Source organism: Arachis stenosperma, chromosome 6 (genome assembly GCF_014773155.1).
Source record: "Arachis stenosperma cultivar V10309 chromosome 6, arast.V10309.gnm1.PFL2, whole genome shotgun sequence".
Taxonomy (NCBI): domain Eukaryota; kingdom Viridiplantae; phylum Streptophyta; class Magnoliopsida; order Fabales; family Fabaceae; genus Arachis; species Arachis stenosperma.
The window spans coordinates 79616-90014 of record NC_080382.1 but is presented as its reverse complement, the minus strand read 5'-3'; the positions used below and the strand labels follow the sequence as shown (position 1 = coordinate 90014).

Genomic DNA, 10399 nt, shown 5'->3' with positions numbered 1-10399 from the left:
TAATTGATAATGTCTAATAATTATAAACTATAATAATAAAAAGCAAACATGTTTATAAAATTAAAAAAAAATTAACAATGAAGTGCATAAAATACAAAAGTACATTACAACATGTAAATATAAATATAATATTAATTTAATTGTAGAAGTATTAAGTTTTGATTTACTTGATAAAATTTAATCTATGTACTAAAATTTGATCTCTGGATAAATTTCATTACGTGTATGTATGTGTGTGCTACCATTATTTCTTTCCAAAGCATGAATGACATAGTGGACAAAGTGATCATATTCCTAACAAAAAGAAATGGCATTGACAAGCTTGTGAAGACATTCGAATACATATCAAAACTTGTTGGCATGTTGAATTAGAGCGAAGCAGACAGCCTTTAGAACAAGTCAAAACATATCAACTAATTTTATTTTAGCTCAAGTACATATTTTACTTGAAGTGTATCATAATATTTCATCTTAGTTCAAATACATATTTCTCTTGATGAGTGTGGTACACGGTAAAACCTATTTTCATTTTTTAACTAGTGTATGTTTCTGTGCTCGTGTATTCCTCTATCCGTAGAGTACATCGAATGTACAGAAATGGCTCTAACAGAGTTTTTGTTATTCGTATTAACAGCTACTCTAGGAGGAATGTTTTTATGCGGCGCTAACGATTTAATAACTATCTTTGTAGCTCCAAAATGTTTCAATCTATGCTCCTATCTACTTTCTGGATATACCAAGAAAGATGTACGGTCTAATGAGGCTACTACGAAATATTTACTCATGGGTGGGGCAAGCTCTTCTATTCTGGTTCATGGTTTCTCTTAGCTCTATGGTTCATCCGGGGGAGAGATCGAGCTTCAAGAAATAGTGAATGATTTTATCAATACACAAATGTATAACTCCCCAGGAATCTCAATTGCGCTTGTATTCATGGATAATATATAAAATTATATAAAGTTTTTTATTAAAAAAATAATATATATAATAATTATTGTTATAAATATTTTATAACTTGAAAATATTAAATAAAATCATTAGTATTTGTCTCAATCAATTTTGATTGGTTGAGTGATCATTTCATTTGTCCGCTTAAATAAGTATTTGGAGTTTGAATCTCGCATTATATGTGTAGCAATTCATTAGCTAGTGACAAACCTTAACAATACGTGGTGGATTAGTTCTCTACCTACCGAGTTAGAAAATCCGTAAAAAAAAAAAATTAGTATTTGCCTTCAAAGTAGAACAATTTCTCGTTGATAGCATTATTTATAGAAATTTGTTTTCGATAAAAGATTTTTATTTTTTAGTATCGTATTCATTCTTAACGTCAAAATAATATGATCAATATTGTTATCTATTAAAACTCATATTTTATGATATAATTTTTAAGTTTTTAAATTTATAAATTTATGTCATTACAAAAACTATTAAATTAATTAATATTTCTTAATAACAGACGCAGAGCTATAATCCAAGGGGGACGGCAACAAATAAAATGTGAGGATAATGAAATTATGGCAGAAGAAAAATTTACCTTATTTATTGAAGATAAGGATAATGAGTGTGGAACGAATAAAAAAAGATAGCTAAGGAATAAAATGAAAATGATCTTGCATGTACAAATGATAAGATAGGAAGGTGAAAAAGGATAGTTGTAAAATAAAATAAAAATAACTATATATAAAAAAAGATTATCATCATATAAAGATATTTCATTTTAAGGCTTGATTTTTATGTTAAAAGTATTATTGTTATTTAAAGAGTAGTCAAATAATGAAGTTACACTTTTTAAACAAAAATCATCATAAAAATATGTTTTTTACATCTTCATTAGAGTAGTTGCCAACTACAAAATATCGCTTTAAAGTAAAAATCATGTTGAAAAAAAAACATTCAAACAAGTTAATCGTGCATTCATGCTTTTGAACACTAAAGCAAACATATACATAATAGCACCAACACATCGAAAATTAAGTCTGCATTACTTCTGACTTGAAATTCCGAGTACCATATCCAATCTGCTCGATCATAAATAGAAAATTGTTGCATAATCTAGGACCCACATGCATTAGGAGATAAAACAAATTTTACGAACCAAGTATCAAAAAAAAATTCTAGAACTCAAATTGGGGAGAGTACAAAAAGAGCTCGACAAGGTCATGAGAACCGCACATCAGGCAATGCAATGCAATGCATTGTACCCTCCAATTGAGGGCCAGAATGACATCAGCTTTAAACAGATGGGAACAGGGTGATTAACGAGGGTTCCTCGAGGATGACCAGGTTGAAGATGACCTAGAACCCACACCAGAACCAAATGCTGATCTGCGATCTTCACCACGACCCCACCTGTCACCATCTGGCCGGCTGCTACTGTTACTCCAGCGGTCTGTTTCAGGAGGAGCAGCTGCACCATCAGGTTTCTCACGGCGGAACCTAGGGACATACTTCCCTGGGGCTGGTGCAGCAGCAGCGGCAGCTGCAGCAGGAGCAGCAGATCCAGACTCGAGTGGGCGTGCAAGACTCTCAGTAGGCCTTGAAGCTGGCTCGGCACCTCTTCCCAACAATGCCTCTCTTCTTTGTCTTTCCTTTTCTTCCAGTTCCCGCTCTCTTTGCCTCTGTTTCTCTGCTATCTCTTCCAATTTCGCTAAACGTTCAGCCTCCTCCTTCCTTCGCCTCTCAGCCTCTGTAGGATGAGAATAATCCAAGTTTGGTAAACATAATACAGAAGATGAGCCGTTTGAAAGTGCATAAAAGAGATGATAACATCTACGGGGTACCCAATAGCCATTAAATTGATGCAGTCTTTAATCTGTTCTAGGACAGAGTTAAAAGTACATACCTTCGCGCTTCCTTGCTTCTTCCTCCTCGCGCAACTTTTGCTGCCTCTCTTCTTCCACATTCAGATAATACTTCCACTTCCTCAACCTTTCCCTGTCCTGTTTCCTGGACTGTAATATCCTAGAGATCCGCTCCTCCGTTTCCTTCCTCAATCTGTCAAATTCAGCCTGGCGTCGACTAACAACTTTCTCTTGATATATCTCCTACATAGAAAAATAACAAAAGCATCAGCTTAAGATGGTGATATTAAACACAGGCAAAGCCCAGCTGCTGACAATACTTACTTTATTGCCAATCATTCTGGCAAGCCTCTCCTTCTCCTTGAGATCTCCTTCATGACGTTGTCTACTCACTTCAATCTCTTGCTGCATCAAATTAACATTGAATCCATTCAGTGCAAAACTAAAACTAACTACAATGATAAAAATGCCATGTGGAAGGTCATGTGCATTAAAAGAAACTACTAATTTAAATGTTTCCAAGAGGTGAAGGAGTAATGACACAAGCATGAATTAAATTCTAGCAAACAAGAGAATCCAACACACCTGCTGCTCATGCTCATGAAGAATCTTCTCTTCCTCTTGGCGCTTTACATATGCAGCATGAATCAAGGGAGCAGCCTCTTCCCTTTTTGCCCTTTCCAAATAATCCATGGTTTTTGCCAGTTTTTGGAGTTTTTTCTCCATTTCCTGTCTTTCTCGGAGTTGTTCATTCAAAGTCAATTCCATCAAGGTTTGCTTGGTAATTTTATCCTAGAGAGGATAGGATTTACTGTCAAAACCTTTAATACTAACAAATCACTTTAATACAAAGAATCAATCAGACCTCAACTTACCCCCTCAATAAGTGGCTTTTTCCCCTTCATGTTTTTTAATTTTTTCTCAGCTTCCTCATACAAAGCTTTAGTTTCTTCCTTTTCTCTTTCCTCTATCTCTTGGCGGAGCCTCTCATTTTTCCTCTGCTCAAATTCAGTTGCAACTCTCAATTTTTCAGCCTCTTCGTTCATTTTCTGCACTCTTAACCTCTTTGATTCTTCCTCACGCTCCTTCAAGAATAGATGTTAATGTAAGCACAAAAAAAACACAAACTCATGAATATGATAAATCACATGATCATACCATTTCCAGAAGCTGCCGCTCTTGTTCTTCTTTCCTCTTCTCAATAATAGATTTTCGAGCTAGAAGCCGTTTATGTTCCTTGGCAACAACCTCGGTCAAAGTTGGAAGCAAAGCTCCAATTTTCGAAGGTTTTTTTTCAGCAGGATAAATCATCTGCCTAGCCTTATTCAAATGTTCAGCAAAATTTGCCAAGTGGTCCCGTAAGCCATCAGACTCAAGACTCTAAAAAAAGGAGGGGAAAAAACTCTGTAAGCAAGTGTAAATTGAGCAAGAGACAATATTGATAAACATCTAAAAACTGTTCAACAATTACCATTCCCCATCTCAACGATAGATCATCAAAAGTTTTAAACATCCTACAGGAATATATTTACCCCCGTCGCTAATTTCATTTAAATTATAATGTAAACTGATTCAGCAAAATACATTATTGATCGAAAGGAATGTGTATGAATATGACATAGTATAACATGCAATAAAATTTATTGGTAATGTCAAGCAGGTGAACTTCTAACAAGTGATCCACATCATAAAGCCCTACTCCAGGCAACATGGCCATACTGAGGTGCACATACCATTTTGCAGAAAATTACAACATTTCTCATGTGGTCAACTTTCATTGAAAGAAACTTCTGTTTAACAGCATCAACAGAAATCTTCTCCACAACAGAAAAATCAAAAAATGGGATCATGCCAGATAAGGTCTCAATCTTCATACTCTGGTACACATTAGACACCTAGAAGACCAAAATGTGCATTAGTATAACAAACTCAAATTAAAACATTTACTTACCACAAGAAAAAAAAAAAGAAAAAAATGAAATTGCACCTGCTGGAGCAACCTCAAGGTAGCTAACTTTTCTAGTGCAGGGACATATTGAGACAGCTGCACCTCTGGGACAGATGAAGCAGTGGAAAGCTTACCCCCTAACTTTGATATTTTAGCCAACAAGGGCTGCACTTTTACTGCAAGATCTGAAGGAAGGAATTCATGCTCAAAAATGTTGTAAATATCCTTCACTTCCTGAGTTACACAAGACATCACGCCCTTGGATGCCTGTAAATGAACAACCCCAAGATACAAACTTCAGACAAATTATACCATAATTACTCAAATCACTGCAGTTAAATTTTGCTGTTACTCTTGTAATCAAGACTAGATGTTGACTTGGTAAGTAATGACATGGTGAAAAGAATATTACATAATGAGAATATAGAAAACAAATCAAAGAATGTTGTCTCGGCAAAATTATAACAAATGATTCTTGATGCAGCAACTGGGAATTTCATCAATAAATATCATCAGTCTATCAGTCAGTGCATACATCTTTGTTTTGGTTAAACAATCAAAGTTCTTGACAAGCTAGTAGTTCAGGCTGGGCTTACACGAGTAGTACTGCACATGTAATCAACCTATAATCTTATATCATTTTAAGCAAGTGATGGCACGTATAATTTTACATAAATAGGAGTATTACCATCACTTTTTTTCAATAACAGTAAATTTCATTGCATAAATAATATTTCGATCTTATTTGTGACTGGCTAATCCACAAATCTCTATTCTAAACACAGCGAAATTATACAGAGATATAACTGATTAATCTGAAACAATCACAAGCTTAAAAAACTAATATGTACTGTAAATAATGGGGATTGAAAGGGGTTTGGTGCATAATTTAGTGTTCTTAAAATGCCCTTCATCACATATATTCATAAAAGAAAATACATTTTTCTATCTAAGACTTGAACTCAAGATTAGTTAGAGAGCAAGGTACTTATCATCTTAACTAATCTCGCATTTAATAAATAAAAAGGTGGATTAATAGGCTCGTTACTGCTTATTAAAAAACTAGTACATTTATAATTTGGTAGTCACCCATATTGAAGAAGACATTCACCTCAAGATTACCACACACAAAAACATATAAGGAAAGAAAGAAAGAAAGACAGAATATAAATAAAGTTACGTTACGTTTCCCCTACTAATTGAACATAAAGAAAGATTAGTCATTTTATATAAAATTAAATACACAGTAAAGATCATGGTAGTGTCCAATATATCTCCATCCTTGTTTTAACATGGCATGGCATGGCATGATACTCATCCTTGATTTGGCAGGGGCAGAATAAAAAATTAATATGTACAACACTCAAACGTAATTTGTCTTTCAAATAGATCCCCATGATGCAAATTGAAAAGAAATAGTAAAAAAAATAATTCTGAAAACAAATATCTTACCAGTTCAGCAAGAAGTGATGATCTTGAAAGCTGGGAAATGGCAAAAGTTTAACCGGAGAAGAAAACAAAATGCAAGTCAGAAAATGAAAATTTCTACGTGAAGGCAGTAAATTAGGCTAAATTTTGCTTGTGACTTTTGGATTTCAATTAGGTAAAGTAAAATACCATTTCTCTGCTTTCAGGTTTAGTTTCCATATTAAACCCAATAAGATTAGACATCCTCAAATTTCTTTCCTTTTCATGTTCCAGTTCCAAATGAGATGCTCCATGAGTGCGATCATGAGGAGGCACTGAAAGTGCAGCCAGAACAACTGATGAAGCTATTAATTGCAAATCCTTCTGACTCAGATTCTTATTGAAACTCTTTTGCAATAAAAATAGCCTGAACCATGCATATGCATGATATAGATGACTTGAGCCTATCCAAAATATTTCTGTCAACTTAGCATAGTAAACAACCATCAAAGATGGCTTCGGCGTCTTCTTGACCAAGCACATCAGTCCATGTATATCTTCAACAGATCTAAAAGCTTCCTACAAATGGGTAAGCAAATTATGATGTTATATTTGCTAACAATCTTTTGGTGTTAAACCTAGTTAAAATAGCTCGTGATTCACATCTAACCTGCCAAAGTTCGAGTTCTGTTGCAATTTTCAGCTGCTCAAATCTTGTATCCAGATACAGTTGCAAGCTCTCAGGAGCTGAAAGATCTGGTCTGTCACGTTGATCACGATACTTATTAAGGTTGGCCAAATGGTTTCTTATGATTTCACATAGTCTGCGGAACTCTGTGGTTCGCTTATATTGCTTACAAAACTGAAAAGCCCGATGAGCAGTCATCTGTGCATATCGTTGAGACTATTAGAAACTAGATTTAAAAAATATTAACGAGAATGCAATCTCAAATTATCATTCTTTACAAGCAAGTATACAATAAGAGATGACAACAACATCAAGTATCATCTATCAGGGTCACTTTGCACGGTCAAATGTATAAACCTAATTATAGATGTAAACTCCGACAGGTAATGAGTAATTTAGACAAAATAAAAAGCAAGAAAACTTACAGCATATAAAGTTTCCAGCTTTGAGTTGTTGCGCAATATTTCAAGCACAGTCCTATATGTTTCCCAAAGAAATTTAAACCAAGGGGTAACAAGCTCCCGATCAGATCTGTCCTTTCCTTTCTCCCCACTGACATAGCTCAGCATCAAGTCCTCTGGCCTTTTATCAGCCTCTAAATCATCGACATCAAGAGCTTCTTCCAATGCCTGTGCCTGGCTACGGGCTTGTTCAGCTTTTTCAGTGGATAGGTGCATGAAGTGCTTGATAACCTCCTCCAGGGAGCTAACATTCACTTGCTGGCATATGATACGGTACTGAATGAGCCCGTCCTTTGCAAACCGTCCCTTGCGCATGTCTACACAGAGTTCCACATACTTGAACATAATCCTTTCGAGGGTCTTCTGCCATGCCCTGTACCTTTTCGAGGTAATAAGGTCGTGCAGTGTCTGCAGAGCATCCTGCTTCTGCCCAACATTGATCAATTCTGTGCATTGAAATTAACAAATTACATTCTTTATTCGAAACAAGGGCAAACATCAAGTGAATAAACCACAGAAAGTTAAATGAAGTATCTCTTGAACAAACCTTCAGCCCTTTTGAGGGCATTCTCAGGCTTCAGGAACGAAGTCATATTCGGAATTCAGAGACTGTCAAAACACAGAAAAGAAAATAAACAAACAGCATTACGAGGCGAAATCTTAGGTGAAATTCCATAGAAACACGGATTGAAATTAAGTAAAGAAGATAAAACTCATAAACCTAGGAATCAAGTAATAACGAACTAAGTTCTAAACGACCAAAAAGAAAGCAAAAAAAAAAGAACGAAAATATAATCAGATTTAAAACGAAAATTAACGATAAGATGGAGGATCTCAACAATAATAAGACAAACCCTAAGAGTTCTTTGATGGTGCGCCGCTGTCACTGAAGAAAGTGCACCCTAGGAATAACACAAAAATTAGGATTTCAGTAATATGCATAAATCGAGAAACATGCGAATAAGAATAGAGAAGAAAAATAAAAGACAAAAACAAATGATAGATAGTGTGATAGAAAAGAGAACCAGAGAAGAGATGGGGCGCGCCGTATAACCTAGAAGCGGGGGAGTGTGGAGAGCAAAGAGAAGGGGAAGAGTGTGAAGTAGAAACAGGGGAATTGCAGTGCCGCGCGTGCTTACCCTAGTTACTATCTCTCAGCCCAATCTTTTTATATCTTTTTTTTCATATACGGGCCTATTCAATTTATTTTTGGTGACTATGCGGGACTGTTCAACATGGATGACACACACGGGGTCCATCTAAAAGTTTAAATTCATAATTCATCGGTGACAAAAAAATTTATAATAATGATTCATATATTTAGATTTTTTGGGTGACCTCCTAAATTTTTTTTGTTATCGTTATGTATAAAAGATTATTGATTATAATTTATATATATCCAATTACATACGAATTCGTTTGTTTGTGTTTTTAAGATTAAAAAAAAGTAATTTTTAAAAAAAACTAATTTATCTTCTCATATCTTGCACGTAAGATTAAATTTAATTTAAATTATAAATATTTTATTATTACTATAAATTATATATAAATTTATTAAAGTAATTTATAATTTGTGATTCACAGTTCTTACTTTTGCGAATTTCTTTTTCATTTTTATTTTTGAGTTAACTCATTTTATTTTTTAGATTATTAAGAATTTAGTTACTAAAATAGTTACATAAAAACACTTATTTTGATTTGGTTTTGTGATTCACGGTTAGAGCAAGTTGTTTATTTTATTCTTTGAAAATATATTCTTTTATTAATTTTTTAATAAAAACTATACATTTATTTAATTATTTTAAGAGTTTAATTTTGATGTATTGATAATGTAAAATATTTTACACAGTTATATAATTATATCTGTTATTTTAAATGATCATTTACGTAATCAATAAAAATTATAATTATTTTTAATGACATGTATTATATAATCGGATACACGTATAAAATTATTATTTATTGACAATTTATTAAAATCAAATTCTTATTTTAAATCAAAGTTTATATTTTTTTATCTCAATAAAATATATTAGTGTTATTTCTTATTTTAACCCACAAAATAACATGTGGTGCTAATTTCACATAGAATGAATTAGCATACTTTAAACAATTATGTTTCTGTAAAATTCTTAATTGTGAAAACTTTATAAAAAAAAAACTAAAATAACTATAAGTTTTGTATCAAAAAGAGTAATATATTTTTTTGTTCAAAGTTTATAAATGATAACTTTTACATGAATCAGTGATGCAAATAAATAATAATTACAGTACAGCAAAAACATAGGATAAAACACTTATATAAATCAGGTTGGTGTTTCACATAATTCGCCAAAAAAGGTAAGTTGAGTTTAATTAAAACCGACAAATTTAAAAAGTCCAATTATCCAGCACTGTCATGAGCTTTGGCTGGCTTAAGTACGGCAGGACAATTTTTCTGGTGGGCCAGACATTTTTTTAGGGTCATTTCTTAAAAACTTTATATGATAGTTATTGATCTAGACCAGAATGAAGATGACAATTAAAGATATTTTAAGTTATATTTTGAATTATATTTATGTTTGATTGATTATAAACTTAAAAATGTTTAGCCAACGACCTATAACTCAAATGGCATAGTCTCCCAGTACTCACATAGAGGTGGTAGGTTAAAGTCTCACTCTTAACTTTAAAAAATAAACACTTGAAAATACTTAATTATATATTATGGACAATGTTAGTTTCATTATTTTATTTCAAAAAATTTGGTTTATAATTATGTCTATTATATATTTATAATTATAAAAATTTTAATATTTATAAATTTAAAAATTATAAATTTATTAAAATAATTATAAAATTATATATTATTTAATATTTAATAGTTTATACAAAAAAAAGAAAAGAGATAAATTTGACAAGTTTGGCTTACTAGCCCGCCGTCAGATGGGATAGGGGTGGACGGACAAGCCCACTAGATGGCAGGACAGGACGGGATAGGACACGGCAAGACTGGCTTCTCTTTTTGACACCCTTAAAGACAACCCAATATTACATAAATTTTCCAAAAACAAATAACGTTATGTGCATGCCTTCATTCATAGTTCTATAT

The 10399-nt window shown here is 33.1% G+C and overlaps 1 protein-coding gene across 2 annotated transcripts; it reads right to left on the bottom strand.

Annotated features, from left to right (window-relative positions):
• Nucleotides 1–1966: 1966 nt before the first annotated feature.
• Nucleotides 1967–8448, bottom strand: LOC130935047 (eukaryotic translation initiation factor 3 subunit A). Of its 2 annotated transcripts, none has more exons than XM_057864593.1 (15): nt 8334–8448; nt 8163–8210; nt 7856–7917; nt 7273–7754; nt 6830–7045; nt 6370–6738; nt 6205–6234; nt 4792–5019; nt 4538–4699; nt 3963–4184; nt 3680–3889; nt 3390–3596; nt 3129–3209; nt 2846–3047; nt 1967–2689 (listed from the first exon to the last, which is right to left on the bottom strand). In XM_057864593.1, exons 3-15 carry the CDS (start codon nt 7899–7901, stop codon nt 2259–2261), a joined length of 2886 nt encoding a protein of 961 aa, XP_057720576.1. In that variant the 5' UTR covers nt 7902–7917; nt 8163–8210; nt 8334–8448; the 3' UTR covers nt 1967–2258. The 2 variants fall into 2 exon arrangements, with proteins under 2 accessions (XP_057720576.1, XP_057720577.1); XM_057864594.1 differs by having other exon boundaries at nt 8363–8435.
• Nucleotides 8449–10399: the final 1951 nt, after the last annotated feature.